Source organism: Anoplophora glabripennis, unplaced genomic scaffold (assembly GCF_000390285.2).
Source record: "Anoplophora glabripennis isolate ALB-LARVAE unplaced genomic scaffold, Agla_2.0 scaffold76, whole genome shotgun sequence".
NCBI lineage: Eukaryota > Metazoa > Arthropoda > Insecta > Coleoptera > Cerambycidae > Anoplophora > Anoplophora glabripennis.
In genome coordinates this window covers 1,060,203-1,080,281 of record NW_019416218.1, presented here as the reverse complement: position 1 = coordinate 1,080,281, position 20,079 = coordinate 1,060,203, and the positions used below count along the sequence as shown (strand labels likewise).

Here is a 20,079-nt window from a genome sequence, read left to right as displayed (position 1 = left end):
AACGATCATAACCGATTATGCACCGAGAGGTGACGATCACTTAACCATTATAAGACGCGTTTTACACGTTAAAAACGGAAACATATTCAGTATAAGAAAGAATAATTCTGTTAATACAATTGTTATATACAAATTCGGATACTGGTCTTTATACAACAAATATTCCCTACTATACAATTGGAATATAAAGTCTATAACACCTAATAATGTATAAGTAATTCATTATAACCCTTATTTCATAGATGCATAAGGTGTATTAAGCACCTTCCAGTTAAACTGATTGAATAATGAGTATGGCGATGATAGCTTTTTTTTAATAAAAGTTGTATATTGGTTATAAAAGTTTTAATATGCGCTATACACATTATTCTAGATAAACAGTTTAATAAGCCCATTTCTTTCAGTGCAGTAGTAGTAAAATCAATAATATTTTTAAATAGAAAATACACGAAATTAATCCCAAAGTCCATAAAACTAGAAAAATAGAAGTTGTAGCAGAATCTTTATAATCAACCGTCCGTTGGATTTTGACATCGATCTGTCATTGCTGTTTAGTAATAGAGCATCGCCAGAGAGTGTTTTGGCGCTAGTTCCTCTTAGGAGGTGTATTTTGAGCTAGCCTTGGATTAAGGATACCCCGTACAGATTGGCGCCCAACGTGGGGCCCGAAATCCGTATTTTCGTTAACAAGAACTTTGTGTTTCCCGTGTTTCGACGATACACTGCTAAGGAGTTAATGACAATAAAGTGACTTGTGTGGATTTGTCTGAGAATTGAACTGTTGAGGTACGTGAAAATTTGGTTCACAAACGTACATTTAGTAAACAGAATAAATGGAAAAATGGGAAATTTTCAAAATTATTCCGATATTATAAGGGACACTGGAATATAGATCTAAAGATAAATTAGGGCCACATATTCTTTTATTAACAAATACTTATTATTAGGTTTAAGATACCTAATAAGTTTAAGGTCGTGGTAGAAACATTGATCCTTTTACGATAGAAATATTCATCACCTTCGTATGAACTTGGACAGGACCTCTTCTGCTAAGTGCCTAAATGAAGACCAAAAATATATGATATACGACATATTGTATCTCACCTCTTCTGCTCAACTGGTTTACAAAAAAAATCCTACGATGACTAATACACTTCTACATCCACAACTGGGCATATCCTAACATATTTGTGAGCACGAATGGACATCGAAGGACATCCTTGTATTTGTATACTAGCGGTATAGACGAACACTCTTTTGTTATCTGATTTCAACTTCATCGACGTATAAATTACAATTTTAATTAGCTCTAGGCGAAACTTTGTTTCTTGCTACTGTTTATTTGCGTTTGTAAGGACGTCATATTCTGAAAAATGCCGGTGTTTGTTTGCAGTTCTGAAAAATGAGTGCAAATAATGGTAGACCCTGGTGCAACCGCTAATATGTAAATTATTCAGAAATGGCCAAGAAAGTTTGTTTTAATCTAGTTTTGTTTTTTTGAATAGGAAATTATTAGATACATGCTGATTACCCTTATAGTTCGGTCTTTATTAAGCCTACAGATTCCATATTTGCATCAGATGAAGACTACAGAAATCTCATTTTTCAAAAAAGGTAGCTTACACCCCTTCTTACGACATTATTGTAGAAGTTATAATTAATAAAACCTTGTTTTGTAAAGCTCCTTATTCAGTTCATGTTGGAAACTTTTATTGTTTATAGTTACACAGTTCAGGCAACATGTTCAAACATTTGCTTTTGTATTTTTGTGCGCCACTTTAAATATTAAAGAAGATTAAAACAAAGCTGCTTTTATTACATTGTGTTAAATATGGCTTAGTTCTAAGGGTCTAATTTTGCTACGCCAATGAGTACCTACCTACATAATACTATTTCATTAAAATAATTAGATATACTGTTCGTAATTATCTCTTTAGGTAGATAGATACCTAGCCTAGGTAAGGATCAGGGAACTTTATTAGAATGTTTATTACAGATATATACAGTTAAATAAAACCCTGTAATAAACTTTAGTTAAAAAATTTTTCTGGTACAAATCCGAATTCCCCAATCGTGTTAAAATTTTATGAGGCGTTTGTGGTATTTGTTTATATTTATTAATCCCTGGTAGAGCACAGATGTAAGCAAACCTAATAAGGTATCTTTCCGACACTGAGATGATTTCTTAGTCATTCAATAATTGATTGAAAATTCAAAATTCAACGGCTCCCACATTTCTTATGGCGTGTCGCTCATCGGACATAATATCTCTTACTTTGTAAACGTCATGTCTTAAAAAGAATGATGTACAGGGTGAACCACCAGTAACGCCTCGGTGGCTAGGGACCAAACGGCAAATGCTATAGAAACCTATTTAGATGCGTATGTGTAGGTTAATTACGGCCACATTTTAAAAATATTTTGAAATATACAGGGTGTTCAGGAAAAGCGTACCATATCAAAGTTATGTATTTTTAAATAGAACACCCTGTATTTTACTGCATTTTTGAAAGCACCGTAAAAAATAGGTGAACTTTATTAATGGTTTGCATACCTAGGACTTATTGTTTGTGAGATATTTCAATTTTAGTGAAAATGCAGGCTTAGCGTAGAAATTTAATATTAGCAATAAAAAAATAATTTTAAGGAAGCAGCTTTGGAGAGTGTATTTTAGATCCTTGAAGTTATAAATTATTATATTTGTCGTCACTTAGTATTGTACAGGCTGTTAAAAAAACTGGTGAATACTTCTGTCAACTTTAAAAAGCAATACTTGGCTATTTTAAATGGGACACCCAGTATATTTTTACTTTGGTAGTTAGGAAATTTAAAATTTTTTCAAACTGTAGGTTCCCTATACCTATCTCTAACGGTATTGGAGATATTTGTGGCTTTCGTTTTTTATCGAATTTTTTTGTAAGATGTATCCACGTGTCTTCATCGTATGCTATTCGTAGGAAATATTTTTCTACTGTATGTCCCAGAATGGTTGGAAGACCGCTCGATCACGGCCTCAAGAGCCAAAATAAGATGATTACTTGCCTATACACAAAAGTCAATCGATATGATTTGGTGACACTAAATAATATTTTATCGCTCTAAAACTGTTCCAGCTAGAAACTTCTTATTCGATACACGTTTTTGTTTATTTGAGAGCAACATTAGAGTTCCCATCCCCATTGAATGTCCCACAACTTTTTTCTTTTACGAAATTTCGTTATTTTCTGTGAAATTCGAGTAAAATAGGAAAATTTTAACTAGAGAATTATGTTTCTATATTTGGATGAGCGATTATACACAAAGATGACAAAGAGGAATGTCAAATTTTCACAAGAAAAATTTTTTTAGAAAATAATTTTATATTAAATAAGTGACTAAGGGGGGGTAGGGATCCTAAAAAAGTAATATACTGTATACTATTTTCTGGTATATTCAAGAAACATATGATCAAAAACCTGTATCAAATGAGAACTCAATAGTTTTATAGGGATATTAAGAAATATCGGTTCGTGGTACCATATTCAGTGGGTTATAACGAGCGTTCAAATAAAAACGTGGTCAAGTTGGTTCTGAAAATTTGGACGTAGGGCGTAGCGTATAGCAAATGAACTTAAACGTCATCTGTCAAAGCGCTATATCGCCGCTATCAATTTGAATATTTTCGTTTTAAAAAGCGTTTAAAATGGTGTTTTCTCAAGAACAAAAAGTGTTTATCATAGAGTCCTACTTTAGAAATGGACGCAAGATTGATGGAATATGGAAGTATTCTATTGACGAATTTTTCATAGAATTTCAAAATCAATTTCCCGGCGTTGTTGAGTACAAAATTTTTCAAAGGGCAGTTCAGCGTTGTGTTAATGTGATTCGTGAAACGGGCAGTGTAACAAGAAAAGAAGGAAGCGGCCGACTTAAAAAGCGGACTGAAGAATTAAAAGAAAATGTCCAACAAATAATGGAAAATGCGCCAAGAACTTCTGTACGTGTTTTATCACAAATGGTGGGGGTATCAGTCGGTACCTGCCACACAATGTTAAAAAAAGATTTGCGTTTGTTCTCCTATCGTTTAACTTGTCAGCAAGAACTTCATGAAGTTGATTTTCCGCGACGGGCTGTATTTTGTGAATGGTTTTTAAACAACTACGGTGAACTTCACAATATCACCTTTTTTTCTGATGAAGCCTGGTTTCATTTAAGTGGTTACGTAAACTCACAGAATATGAGAATGTGGTCTTCTGAAAAAACCAGATAACTTTTTTGTCGAGGGCCCTCTACACGCTCAAAAAATTGGAGTTTGGTGTGCTCTCAATCGAAGGAGGATTTATGGACCTATTTTTTTTTAATGGTACTCTTACTGCGCAAAGGTATAGAGAAGAAATTATCGCTCGTTTTGTTAACCAGCTGGAAGAAAACGAAATTACAAACTTTTACTTTCAACAAGATGGCGCAAGGGCACATACGGCAGGCGAGACGATGAATATGTTGAGGGAAGTTTTCCAAAATCGACTAATAAGTCTCAATGCTGAACATGAATTTCCACCGAGGTCATGTGATATTACGCCGTGTGATTTCTTTTTGTGGCCTTACCTTAAAAACACTATTTTTGAACTGCCTATTCCTGATTTAAACCATCTGCAGGCTCGACTTATAGACAAGATTCGTGAAATTAACAATACCCCGAGCATCTTAGAAAATGTCTTTAATTCTTTGAGGAACAGGTGTGAAAAGTGCTTGGAACAAGGAGGGGGACACTTTCCGCAGCTCCTTTAATTGTTTGTTATTGTTATTCTTTAAAATAAAGTTATATAGTCATTAACGTTATTGAAACTGACAGCTGCTATACAGCTCGTTGAGAAATGAGGTTAAGTTGGTCGCTATAAGCTACTCCCTACGTCCAATGTGTCGGAGCCAACTTCGACCACGTTTTTATTTGAACGCTCGTTATCTCCATTGACATCGCCATTTGTATAACAGATAAGTCGTCTAAATAGTCTTATATCCCAGGAGTTTATTTAGAACTTTTTTAGGACACCCTGTACAGAAATATTTACACGTTTCTGTTTGCATACTTCTTTCTTGTTTACCGCCAATCTACGAGTTTAAATATGCTTTAATTAATTTATTTGTGGAATATTTTGAATGTGTACTATATTGTAGGTCACATTGAAATATTATATTTTATAATTTTCAATCATTTTTTTGATTCTCTTACCACTGCATATTTTGAATGAGATCCAAATTATAGATCAATTTGATTATGATATAATTTTCAATTCTTTTTTTGATTAATATAATCATAAATTTTATACATAATGATACAGACTTTTATTCAATTTTTTAATTGCCTACTATTTCATTTACAATTCTAATTGAAGGTGAACAGTTGCTAAAATTTAAAATTATTTGATATCATGTACTTGTTTATTATTTTTTTGTCTCCAAACAGGATGATGAGCACTGAATTGGAAAAATACTAACCAGTATTACAGTTTTTCAAATAAGTGCGTAAAAAAATTTGTTTCAAAAAGCTGTTTATGATATTATGCTATTTACGGGATTTGATTTCAGTAATGAGATATAAGGTGTAATTAGGCTAAAAAATGTTTCAGTTTTACACACATATAGACAAAATTAATAATTCTTTATTTCTGTTTTGTTTCACAATTAAATCTTGACTGGTAACGATTAGTACGCACCTCAGGCGTACCAAGAAACATTAACGATTTCTTAATTACCGACAGGAAGAAGATGCAGCATCTCATGAATTAATAAAATCAACGATGGCACTGAATATCACGTCATTGTTAAACTTTGATTGTAGCTCAAGGAAATGCCAATTAAAATCATTCTATTTCCTAAGCACATTTTATTTTTTACATTTGTCACGATAGGTAATTCGTAATCTAAAGAAAAAATACAAAAATTATGTTGTCGGCTACACATGAATAAACCAACCCTTGTAAATTGTAAATTCTCTTTTTACAACGTTCAAAGCATGGCCTTAAAAATATAATTTTGTCTACAACTCATTAGACTTACTGAAAATTTTGCATGGACCGTTTTTATGTCAGTCAGTGTAGATTAGGAGTAGTTTCATATTAAATAACACTGTCTAACATTTTTATTAATATTTATTTAATTTTAATTTCCCACGATTAATACATAGAAGAGATAAACTATACAGTTATGAATATTATTATATGAACCAGAACATTCATTCATTGATAAAAATTTGCAATTAAGATTGCACGTTACACAAAATCTTACCATTTCCAATTATTGCAGTTATTCTCAACAGTCGAATGACTGGAAAAATTATCAACTGCAACCAAAAATCGACAGTACGTTAATTTGTTAATTTTTTAAAAACAAATTCGTGTCAATTTCAATTGTCGATTTTCATGATTTTATTGGCTATTTGCCATGACAATAAATTTCAGGGGAGTAGAATTCAATAATGATGATGTATTTTTTTTATATCTACTTAAATCGACTACTTATTAAGCTACAAACTCGTTATTATTATTTTTGAATGGAAACTTTGGTACATTAGAGTAGCAGGTACTGATAAAATTAACATTCAGTCAATTCGGAAGTCAAACAAATGAATGATTATCACTGAAATGTTCATAACGTGATACTATATCATTTTCTGCAAAAAAATCATGATTTACATCCACCTCTGTTTAAATGGGAACATTTTCTAATTACACATGACTTTGTCCACATTTTGCTCCATTCAAATATCTTAATAAAAGGAATAAATCGCAATAAAACCCGAATTATGGATCACCCTGTACAGCAATTTTCAAATCTTCCATAATTTTACTATTTATATATTTGGCAAAAATATTTTATTTTAAATTTATTTGTTTTGTTATTAGTTAAATTTGTCTTTAAAAATAAACAAATCTATTGGCTTTCCTCCTAAGTTAACCTACATCTCAACTAAAATTGTTCACTACAATGCTTTCAAAGTAACGAAAACTAAAATTAAACAACGTGAAACCCGTGGTGAAACTCAGAAATCAAGATTAAAGGTATCTTCACAATACCAAGACCAACTATGCAGGAATAAAATTCCTTCGTCTGCACCACCAAGCGAATATTTCATAATCTATTCGTGTAATGCTCACTATTTGTATCCGAAAATTATTTAAATTTGTCACAAGATTATATCGAACCATACATAATTCTGAAATCTTTCCCATGGTTTGCATTACTAACAATAAATGCTGTAGGAAAGTTCAATACAATATACATACAGGTATATGAATAACATGATTTCATACTGGATAAATAACATATTTTACTGATGTTGGCGATTGAAGAGCCGTTACTTGACAACAGCTGAACTGCAGATTTTAATCTTGATATCGGAAGTTAATTTTCTTGTAGTAGTTATAAACCCATGTATAAAATATATGTTTTAGATCTATTTCTCAAAAACATTGAATAATAGTTGGTTAAGATTCTTATTAACATTAAATTTTTAAACTTTTACTTATGAACGGTAAATTTTATTAAAAAAAAGTTCAGAAAGAACATCACTTTTGGTTGGAAATTGGTTAAGTAGAATCAAAACGGAGATCTCAAACTTTAGGGAATGGATATTCACATCAAAATAAATAAAAAAAAACGTAAATTGAACTTTTTTTTAAACAATTCCTCTGCTATAATGTTTTACGCATAGGATTTGGAACTTAAATCATTACTCAAAAACCAAAATTTTTCCAGTAGGAATGAATTCCATCTTGAAATCAGAAATAAATTTTGGTTTGTCAACAACAGTAATAGGTAGTACCTTTTGGAAATAACCATCAATAAAAACAAAAATAAAGTGTGCCCAAATACGACCAAAATTTTCGATTTCTTGATTATAATCATTACCTTAACCTGACTTGATTTGTAGGGTTTTAACCACAAATGGTGCATTCTACGCAAAAACTCAGGAGAGGCAAAGGTTTGGTTGGAAAACAATCTGAAATGATTGGTCAGAGTATGAAAAGGCTTCAATGTCAGTTCTTGAATAACAGCTCAAAAATCCAAATCCATGTTTCAAACATTATTGAAATAAGTATAGTTGATTGAAGAGTTCTAAACCACCACCCCTCCCCTTTTTACCTCCCACCACTTTCAATATAATTTGAATACAAGTATCTACACTGTGTCTGACTTTGAGTAATATGTGTTACAAGCATGAACCTTTTTATTTCTAATCTATTTTTCGAGTCGATAATTGAATCTATTTTTTTTTTCAGAATGACGATGTTGAGGTGGTTAATACCGATAGGGATACTGGTAGCAGCATTTCTAGTACTCCACCAAGTAGAGACCTGCAATGAGGCCGTTTGCGGAAGTGTTGTGAGCAAGTGTTTACTGACTAAATCCTGCAATTGTGATTTAAAAAATTGTACTTGCTGCAAAGATTGCTCCACTTGCCTGAGCCACTTGTACACCGAATGTTGTTCGTGTGTGGGTGAGTAAATTAATTCCGTTTAACTTATATATCCTTTTATTGCGCATTAAAGCCTCTGTCCTTTATTACTTTTAATTAACATTATAATTAAATTGGGCTGTCTCGCCTTGCATACAAATCGTATAAAATATGTAAGTATTTTAAATAATTATAGTAGCAGGTGTTTTGAGTTGATTAAGTATTTGCCTAATTACAATGTTATTGTTTATAAATGTTGCGTACATACATTATGTATTAGCGAAGATTTTGTTTGTTTAACATTTATTGGAATGCACTGAAAAAGTAAAGTACCTATTTTTATATTCTTTAACAAAAGTTTCAGTTACACAAAATGAAACAAAATATGTTCACAGACTAGGTCATAGGTTTTCCTTAACCTCACAAAATCGTCTAAAAATTGCTGATATCACATTTTGAGGTTCGAAATGCAGTGATTGTCGTCGACCTAAAAAACGGAGAAAAATCTGAAGTTAGTTTTCACACCAGCCAAGGTTATTTCTAACTAAAAAAATTCGCTTAAATCGCACTCGATATCAAATTTTTCAAATTCATTAAATCTAAAATGAAGCCCTACACTTTTTTTTAATATGATGATCTTAATTCTAAGTTAAATTAGTCTATATTAAGTATTATATATTCATGTTTTTATTATACTTTTTAAATAATTTTCTGTAAAAGGGGAGAAAGGTTGACATACACGCTTGATCACAGACTATTCGAAATAAGATGAAGATAACCATCTACGAAAACACTAAGACATTCTTGGTATTTTCATATAAAATTAGATATTTTTATTTATTATTATTTGACCGACCTTTATCTCTTGAGATATCCGAGTTCCCAAGCTTAAAATACCTTAAAGATATAAATATTTTGTTAGTACTTAAATGTTACTAATTTGTTAATTCGTAAATAAAGACTTAACACTTTCGCTAATATTATTTAAAAAGTATGCAAAATTTAGTATCTTTTTCTAAAATTTGTAAAAATGAGATACGTTTTTTTTATTTCCGTAAATAGCTGAAGTTATAGTTGAGGTTAAGGCATGAACCATTGAATAACTTTAACAATAAGCTAGAATCGCTAAAATCATAGTAGGTATTATTAAAAATATTAAATTAATGTAATTTGTACAATCCCAAGGTCAGGAAACACCTGGTGTTAATTGACAGATCCACCAATGTTAAAATATCAGCAAATATTAATTTTGTGCTATATAATCTTTGAATTTTAAATTTTCAGGAACACTTACCTACCTAATCATTTCTATTTACTTGTAATATAAATTATTCAGTAATAAAATATAAAAAATTAACAATTTTGCAATAAAATTAACAACAAATAGAAAAAGCTAGGAATGTTTAATAATTAGCATATTGTAAAAACAATTGAACATGTGGAAAATTATAGTTAATAAGCGTTTCTAATAATTGTTATTTTGCCATTTAATTAATGATGAGCGTCTCGTTTCAATTTCTAACGTATGAGACATCTGAAGCTCAATTGGAAACGAGACTGTAAAGTGAAGTGCAAATAGTAATTTAATTAAAGTTCAATTACCACGTCTGCGAAGATAAATAAAATAGTACACTAAAGATAAGAAACAATAAATATTTTTTCAGTTGTTTTCTGTGAATGCTGAAAACGTAATGATGAACTTATGAAACAACCCAAATTAAATAGAAAATTGTATGTTTAAAATTTCGAAACTGAATGAATTTAAATTGGTTTTTTATTATGTGCTAACAAATTTATACTAATACCAATGTGTTCAATTAGGTGTTAATGTTTCGTGACGTATTTTCACAAGATTCCAATTAATATATATCACGAAGTAACCACGATTTCATAATTCAACCATTGCGGGCAAATTGACTTAAATGGTTAATCATTCCCGAATTTTAAACTTATTGTATAAGTTGTGTTAAAATAATTGTTACCTATTACAAGTTATATCGGGTGCCTATAAAAATATTTTCACACGTATTACTCTCGATATTACCTACGCAATGTCTGGAAGATAATTATTATCTTAATAGAATTTATCGAACATAGATAGAAGGTATAGTATTTCCTATCTCAATTGAAGACTAAAGAGCTAGGGAGTATGTACCAGGTTCGGTCGCTACGCAACGCAATAACTCGGCATTAAAATATTTGAAAATATTGTCCCCATATTTATTTAGCCATACCCATATACAGGTCTGGTCGAAACGTGGAGGTGGTAGAAATGTAGTCGTTCAGTTGAAGAATACGCGCGCGGGCAAACGGCATACAAACCCAGCCGCACTGGGCGACTAGGCCTTAAATTTCAGTTGTTGACAAATTGCCTAGCAGTGCAGCCATGTGATTTTGGTGTGATTCACGTAACTTTAATTTAATAGACAGATTTGAAAGGCATTTACGGTTATTTTTATGTATAAAAAATGAGGTTAAGTAAAATTTCTTCCAGTACTTATTGAGACGATATAGCAGGCGAAACACTAAAATAATTTACTACTTACTTAAAAAAAAAAGTTAGAAAAGGCAAACATTTTTAGTAAAAACTGTATTTTTTTCATACTTCCGATGTATCATTATTCTTGAGTATCCATAGTCTGGTATAAATACTGATTTCATAATAGTAACGTCGTTAACTTATTTTTTTTACCAAAATAGTCTCAAATAACACCACGTAAAGAATACAGTATCATTAAAAATTTAAATTATATACATATTTGCATTAAAATTCGATAACCCCTTCCTAAACCTTTAATTTGATCTTTAAAACACAGTCATTATTTTAAATAATTATAATCAAATTTAAAAAATTACACACCACAGAAAAGAGACAAGCTGTCTAACCTGATTAGTTCCTCTGTTGCAAGATTGTTTTCTCGTCTACAGTGCTGACGCAAATAGAATGAATTTGAACAAAATATGTCCTTCGTTTAGTCAAAACTGACCTTTTTGGCGTTTTCTGTAGGAAGTTAGTTAATAAAATAATTCCCTTCATAAAATCTTAATTCATTCATATTTAGGTTTTCTATTAACGTTGATATAACCTAAGTTCAAGCATAAATTATAGTACCTACCTATCTACCTATTCTCCAAAAAAAAAAAAATTGGTGTCAAGTTTTAAATTACCTACAGAATTTTAAGAGATGCTCTCATAATTAAAATTCAGGAAGAGATAACTGATAACTTGACCTAAACCAGTTTTTTTCGTTCAAGGAGACTATGAAATATGATGTATTTGTTTCTGGTCATCCTGTGTATGTTTTTGTAAACAATTACTAACGCATATTCATGCTATTATTCTGTTGTTATAAGATGAGACGATGCGAACGGCATTTTGAAATATTCCCACAATTATTTTTATTTAACGATGTTAATTAAATTTTGCTTCCTTATCGCATATACAGGGCCGGAAAGTCCCCATGGTTCACCGGCCGTTACGTAAGAGCGATAAAGTAAGTCATAGAAATCCGTGTGATAGAGAAAGATGGCTATAATGAAAGCCTCTAATAGTCACCGCCCATTTCGCCCTTCCATAAATAAGAAGTGGATCTTATTTGTGGAAGGGCAAAATGGGCGGTGACTATTAAACGCCTTCATTATAGCCATCTTTCTCTATCTCACGGATTTCTATGACTTTCTTTATCGCTCTCACGTAACGGCCGATGAACCATGGGGACTTTCCGACCCTGTATATACTATAGCTCAGTATACAGGGTGATTTACAAACGGTGATCAAAAATTAATCCTCATATTCTTTGGTGAATTTTAAGGGGAGTCTTTCTGTAAAGTTTTTATCTAGGACGTTTCGTTAAAAAGATAAAGGGTGTTAACTTAAAAAAATAATTTTAGTTTTTTTACCCAAATAATTTAAGAACTGGAAAGTGAAATAATTTTAAATTGGGCATATCTATTTATGTAAACATTGTCCAAAATCTGAGGGTTTTTCCTAAAATTTACATGCTCCAGTGGGGGAGATACAGGATATCGGTGGCATATGTTTCTAAATAACGCCACTGCTTTACGGTAACAATCATGATATTTTCGGAATCGTCTTTCAATTTTCTACAAATTACTACTCTCTTATATATTTTTCGAAAAAAGCCTGAGTTTCAAGTAAAACATAAAAAACGAACTGAAAACACTTTTACTTACTTAAATGACATGACAAACACTAACCATTTGGTTATTTAATTGATTAAAGAAATTAATAACAGTTATCAGTTTAATGATTTTATTTGAATAAATGCTCAAAAATACCTCAATTTCTACGAACACAGGCACGACATCTTTTTAGTAACGAAAATGTAATTTGTTCCAAATTTATTGTGCTTGAATCTGATGAAAAGCATTATTTATTCTTTCTTTTAACTGCTCAGGTGTATTAATATGTTCACTGTATACCAGCCGTTTAACAGCACCCCACAAAAAGAAATCCAGTGGGTTGAGGTTCGGTCCAGTTCGTTTTTTAAGTTTGACTCGAAAATCTAGCTTTCTTCGAAAAACATAAGAGAGCAGTAATTTGTGGAAAATTGAAAGACGAATCCGAAAATATCATGACTGTTACTATAAAGCAGTGGTGTTATTTAGAAAAATATGCCACCGATTCCCTGTATCTCCGCCACTGAAGTATCTAAATTTTAGGAAACGGCCTCAGATTTTGGACAATGTTTACATAAATACATGTGCCCAATTTTAAATTATTTTACTTACTATAGTTTTTAAATTAAAAAAAATTAAAAATATTTTTTGAAGTTTAACACCCTGTATATTTTTAACGAAGTGTCCTAGATAAAAACTTTATAGGAAAGATCCCTTAAAATTCACCAAAGAATAGAGGTTTCATTTTTGATCACCGTTTGTGAATAATTAATGTAATTAAGTAATGTATAATTAATTATATAGAATTTTTTAGAGATGGTGTTAGAAATTACTTTGGAAATTATCATAGTAAAGAATAACCTCAGAATAAAATTAATATCGTTAACATTACTCTAATTGATATCGCAGACAGATATCAAACTGTCTACGTATAAATAAAAATTGAAAAAAAAAATGCAAATTTTCTCATGGAAAATTTAATTAATTTATAGTCTGTTAAGAATAAAAGTTATCGTGGATAGGCAAACATGTTTAAATCTCAACACTATATTTTGTTATTAAAAATATAAATCTTAAAGTGATAATAACACTGTTATATTTTTTTTGTCAGTCATATAGACTTATTTTTGGTTGTGATTGCATACTTCCGTCTTCTTTATCGAAGCATAATTCATGTTCCTTTTTTGTAGACATGTGCCCAAAACCAAATGACACCCCCAGTGTACTAAGTAAAACATCACGAGTGGAACTTTTCTACGAAAGTGTCCCAGCTCTGTTCAATGTATTAACAGAACTACCAGATCCTCACAACAGATGGAACAGTACCACTTTTCCGGTGGATATAGACATAAGTCAGTATGAACCAAAAAAGGACTTTAAAATTCACATGCGTAAGTATCTGAATAAATTAAAAATTGCTCTGAGAGCATTATGTGATAACATGGCATCGTTTAGAATGTGTTTTTTCAATTGTTCAAAAGTTACATCAACCGGTGAAAATTCATGCAAAATATTTTTTTCCATAATCAACTACCTAATAGACAAAATTAGATTGTCTTTGTAGTAATACGATCAGACATGATAGTGCAGCTTAGAAAACCTATATGGTTACACATTTAAATTTTAATTTTGTGACTAAAAATTTGAGATAAATAAAAAACCTTGCATCAGTTGATTGCAAAAAGAAATATTTTGCACCTCCTTTGGACTGCAACCTCTAATGTGACTCTCCATTTTGCAATTTTTTTGTCACAAAATAACTTTATAACATAACATAACTTTAATTTTCACCAACCACCACTGGTTACCATGCTATTCTGTAGTTTTAATATTTAAATATGAAAAAATTTTGTAGAAAAAGATAATTAAACTCTGCATAAAATAGAGTACTTACCTAAATACTTATTTTTAAATTAAAACTAATTATAACAATTTTTTCTATTAGTACAAACATAATATAGATTGCTTTTTATGGTTCAATGTTTTTGCAGCATTAACAAAGTTGGTTATGTACCATACACATATTTATGGCTGTTATTCGTTTTCAAATTTTTTATGGTTATGAACATTCCTCTAAGAGTATCATTTGGAATTTGGATTTTAAAGTAAACATGAACAGAAAGATAAAATGTAGAAGTTCTGAAACTATCTCTGACTATAAAAATATTCAAATTATTGCTTACCTTTTAACAGTCTGCTATGCATCATGCATCCCACCTATGAGAAATTGGGCATTGAAGAAACCATTAGAACACTACACTGTACTTCACTTTGTCTTTTCTATTCTTTAATTAATTTAAAATAGTCTGCACTAAATAGGTTACTCTCAAATTCTAGTCTGAACCATAGAGAAAATACAAATTTTTATCTCATCTGGTCTGGTATCTCATCATTAATAGAAAAAAGAAATGCCGAATGAAAAAACTTTTTAACTACATGTGTAATTAACGTTTAGTTCAAGTACCTACCTAGGTATATTTAAGTGTACAATTAATTTTATTCCAACTTGAGTTAATTAAATTTTATGTTATTTTTAAATGTGTTTGTTGATATATTTAAAGGGACTTACCTACTGAATCATATCTTTTTTCACAAGAAAAATGATAATATATTACTAAATATATTGTGTATTACAGAGGATGCTGAACAAGAAGTAGTGCCTAAGCAAAACATTATCACTTTTAATTGTACCGTAGCCTTTTGGTCACAGTGTATGAGTAGCCCCAAATGTAAAACAAGCTGCCGATCTATGGGAGCTACAAGTTATAGATGGTTCCACGATGGCTGTTGCGAATGCATTGGACAAAACTGCATAAATTTTGGAATTGACGAGAGCAGGTAATTGTTACTGATATTTATTGGCAGTAGTTTGGGCCCCTATACAGCATTAAAAATTATTCTCATTCAGATATTTCTTTTACTCTCCATTCTGAAGATTTTAACCCTACTAACAACTTCGTAAAAAATTGATTCTGTGTCTAGCTTGGCGTCTCCAGGCAAACTTTTATATACAAGATGTTTTTAAAATAGTACCGTAACAGAACTTCAAAAAACAGGAAGATTTTTTCATCGTTTTTTGATTTTAAATGCAGAACATCAAAGATGATTTTTTTAGATTTAAATTATATCTGTATTTATTTTTTTGAAAAAGCTATGAAATGCATTGAAATTTGATACAGATTTCGAGGGTATTAAATATGTCAATTTCTTAGTTTTTTACTATCTACTATACATAACCCTAAAAAAGTTATGTCACTGGGAAAATCGTAACTAACAACCTCAGGCATACGGTCAAAAACTAACATATTTAGAACCCTCAAAAACTTACTCGTTACAAATTAAATGCATTAAGTACACTGTTTTTTTTTTAAATACTACTGAAATTTGATTTAAAGAAATTGTCTTTGAGATTCTGAATATGAAAAACAAAAAACGATGAGCCATGATTTATAGCAAAAAAATTTAATTGTTTGATGTTCTATAACAGGCGCACATGCGGCCTACTGAATAATAATAATATGTCGCCCCTTCCCCTTCTCCCACACAAGTCTTCGATTTCTGGGCTAACCCTTGCGATTAGAATGAGATATAAAAATATTATTATTATTAAAAGGAGAAAGCAGTTATCTATAAATACCTACCTATACAGGCTGTCACAAATTCGCTTCTCACTACAGGGATCTCGAAAACGGTAAGAGATACGAACTAGCTTAAATGGGGGCAAAGTTGCGTAATCAGGGGACCAACATTATGCCTTTAAAAAATCAAGGCTAACATGATTAGTTTTCGAAATATTTGAAATCCGTTTTTGTTTATTTCACCCTTGTTTGAGGCGATACTGAAAAAAGGAGAACACTTTCTCATGGCAACTTTTTGCCCTCCATCGAATGGCATAATCAAATTTTATATGTAACGTTTCGTCCCTTTTCATGACCCCCCAACACTGTACTGCTTCAGCCCGAACCAGATTTATACGTTTTGTCTCGAAAAATTCATCTTCAGTGTGTTCGTTCCAAATTTATCTAGGTATTTTTTTATTTAGGTTTCTATGTTTCTTGAATTATCGTACACTCTAAGTGTCGTTAGACCCTGTGAAATTAACCTAGTTATTTAAACTATTACCATCACACGTTACAATAAAACGTTATTAGAGCTCATGCTCATAGTTATTTCTAGGTTTCTCGAGTGCTTAAAATTCAAATAAATTTTGATCTAATTTTTTTCGGGATATTCATACAAATACATCTGACATGATCTTTCACAGTTGCTGTGGCAGGTATAATAAATTCCGATCATATTATGCTTAGCTTCATTTCCAACAATTGCCAAAACGGAAACGTTTTTGAACACTTACTGTAATTTTTTAAAGTATAATATTCATTTGCAGTTTTGTTTGTAAACATGTAAAAAATGAAGGAGCATTTTCTTTATAAAAATTTAAGATTATTTTCTATATAAATATTTGGCCTTGCCCTGTGTATATAAATTTGGATCTTATACAGGGTGTTTACTGTTTATTAAGGACTTGTATAAAATTTAAAGAGCGAGTCTTTGACTAATTTTAAAATAAGATGTTCATATGAACATGGCTTCGCAACGGCTTGGTTCTTTAGTTGCAGAGCGTCCAAAATAAATTTAAGCTTCGGCAATTATTGTAAATGTTATTAACATTTATAGAAGTAATTTAGTCTTAGATTTATAAATGAGCTAAGTTTGTCACATCGCAATACAGTCAATAAAAGACACATTTTTTCACTTGTTTTTCAAAAAGTTAATGATTCAATTTACAAAATTCCTAAGCTTTCAGCGACATATACTAAGAGTACCTTTTGTACGTAAAATTGAATGGAGAATAGCTATGTTTAGTCAAAATTAACATAGAATGTGACACAAAAAAGTTATGGTTATTTAAATCCAGGTGCAACACTGCATGTGGCGCCTCCTAACATTAAACAAAAACTAAGTAAATATTTGAGTTTCTCGTCATCAATACTACCAGTCTCCCGAATTTCGTCAAATTGCCATGTTTAACAAAAATATAATCAAAATACCAAACAAAATTTTTTTTGGACGCTCTGTATCTTCTGCATGCTGCATGTTCATATGAATTTTTTATCTTAAAATTAGTCAAAGATTCTCCCTTTAAAGTTTGTAGAAGTACTTAATAAACACCCTTTATAATGGAACTGTGTCGTCTAATGATGAGTACACAAACTGTTGCGCTAGAAAAATACTTTAAAACAGTTTGAGTGTCAAAGTTGTTAATTATTTCTTTTATTATTTCAATTAGGTGTAGAGAGTGTCCACCCAAAGATGAAAATATCGAAGACCTAGATGAAAACGATTTAGATTATGGAGAAGACGAGGACTACAATGACAACGAAATGATTCCTGACAATTTTTAAAGGAACATGGAGAATATAAAAAATAACTATCCTGTATTATCGAATTTAAGTTTGATCTCCCATTCCTTTTAATTAAGGAACCCGGACTTGATTTAAACTTTGTATGTTCTTCATTGTGATTGAAATGTAACAGTTTTAAAGGATTGAGATATTTTCTGCGGGAAAATACATTCTTCACATCTGTTAATTTATTCTACATTGTTATAAGACCACTCAAGAAAAAAATATGTGTTTATCGACAGTACGTTTAAATAAAAAAAATTCTCATATTAACTGGTAAGGTGTACAAATTTAGTTTTATATTTATTTTATTAATTTCATATAGGAACTTAACAACTGTACAGTATTAGATGTTAATAATGTATATTTGTATTATATTTAAAAGTATAGAATTGTGATACTTTTAATAAAAACAACTAATAAATTAAAGTGTTTTTTATTATTACAGCTTCAAAAAATATATGAAATGCTAATGTGCCAGTCTGGAATTCATTAATAAAAATTATCTATATCACCTACTACATAGCTATTACACTACAAAAAAATATGATATACAGGGCCCTTGTTTTTCAAGCCTTATCACGGGGATCTCAGCTATTGTAAAAGATGTAGGATTGATGAAAATGAAATTAAAGGAAAGTTGCAGAATTTAATATCACAAATCGCTGAAAGTAAATTTGATATATCTTTTTTTGTATCAATGTCGCTGAAAATTTAGACTTTCATTGTTTATTTTTTATCTGTAAATTGTGCGTTTTTTTTTTGTTGAACAGCAATTTTAACACTAACAAAATTGTAGCTTGAACCACATCAAAATTTAGTAATTCGGCAAAAACAAAACGTGAACAATGTATATATATTATAAATAAGATGAAAAAAATAGATCTATTTAAAAATGCAATATGCCTTAACAGAAAAAATTTCTAAAAAAATTTGGGGAACAGAAAACTAAAAAAATATGGGTAGCTTTCCCTCCGATCTCGAAAAGAGTAAGTACAAAATATATATTTTTAAAGCAATTGATAAATACAGACAGGTATTATGAAGTTTAAAAGATGGAATGTAAGTATCAAATTAAAATTTAAATATGTCTAGGTATAGTCTTTCCGATCTCAATTGACGAACCAAGATGTTGGCAGTATGTACCAGGTTTGGTCGCTGACGCAGCAACTTGGCACTGAAATTTGAAAATCTTGTTGCAATATTTATTTAGCCATACCCATATACAGGTCTGGTCGAACTAAACTTGGAGGTGGTAGTAATGTATATGCCCAGTTGAAGAATGCGTGCAGGGGCAAACGGTGTATAACACAGCTGCATTGGGCGACTGGGCAATAAATCTCAGTTGTTGACAAGTGATTAACAAATTGCCTAACAGTGTAGTGCAGCAATGCGGAATTTGGTGCGATTCAGGTAATTTTAATTTATTATAGGCACCTTCTATTAATCATTCATATTACAATTGCGAAAGGGAGAAATAAGAGGGATATTTTGTTTCCTAATATTATTACAACATGGCATTTTGGAGAACTTTTGAAATGGAACAAAACGAAATTTACCATCAATAACCTGTAATAAAATTGTTTGAGGACATAAATAATTAAAATATGTTGTTGGCCAAATGAAAATAGAAATTTTCTACATATTTATATACAAATTATTATAATTTTTTACCTTTAGTAGAAAACTTTTTTAGGGACGCCTATGACTCATTAAATTTTATTGCTAGGCATTTTTATATATGTTCCACTGACTTCGGAAAGACTAAATTATGATGACAATTTAATTCCATGAAAAATAAATAAAATACCTGAATGTATCTATCAGTTGATTATTAAACAAATATATTTTGCACATACAAGGTGTCCCTTTTTAATGTACCAGGCCGCATAATTTTTTAATTCGACTTTTTTTTTTAATTTCGACCAAAAGTAACCTGGTTTGGGGGAGGTCGAATTAAGAGGACCTTGAAGTCAATGATCAGTCATTTCAAGGTTAAGCTTGATTTTTTTAAAGGAAACCCATATTTTTATTGCAGACTCGTATTCTGCGGGAAAAAATACGCAACTTTTGAATTAAACATTATTTTGAAAATGGTTG

At 30.7% G+C, this 20,079-nt stretch overlaps 1 protein-coding gene across 1 annotated transcript in view; it reads left to right on the top strand.

The window, feature by feature from the left end:
- Window positions 1-18,295, top strand: part of LOC108906890 (protein twisted gastrulation) — a 26,003-nt gene extending 7,708 nt beyond the window's left edge. The window contains exons 2-5 of the mRNA XM_018710328.1: window positions 8,259-8,476; window positions 13,765-13,965; window positions 15,211-15,412; window positions 17,865-18,295. Of these exons, the coding sequence (XP_018565844.1) occupies window positions 8,260-8,476; window positions 13,765-13,965; window positions 15,211-15,412; window positions 17,865-17,979 (735 nt within the window). The 5' untranslated portion in view covers window position 8,259 and the 3' untranslated portion in view covers window positions 17,980-18,295. The remainder of the gene's footprint in view (window positions 1-8,258; window positions 8,477-13,764; window positions 13,966-15,210; window positions 15,413-17,864) is intronic.
- Window positions 18,296-20,079: the final 1,784 nt, after the last annotated feature.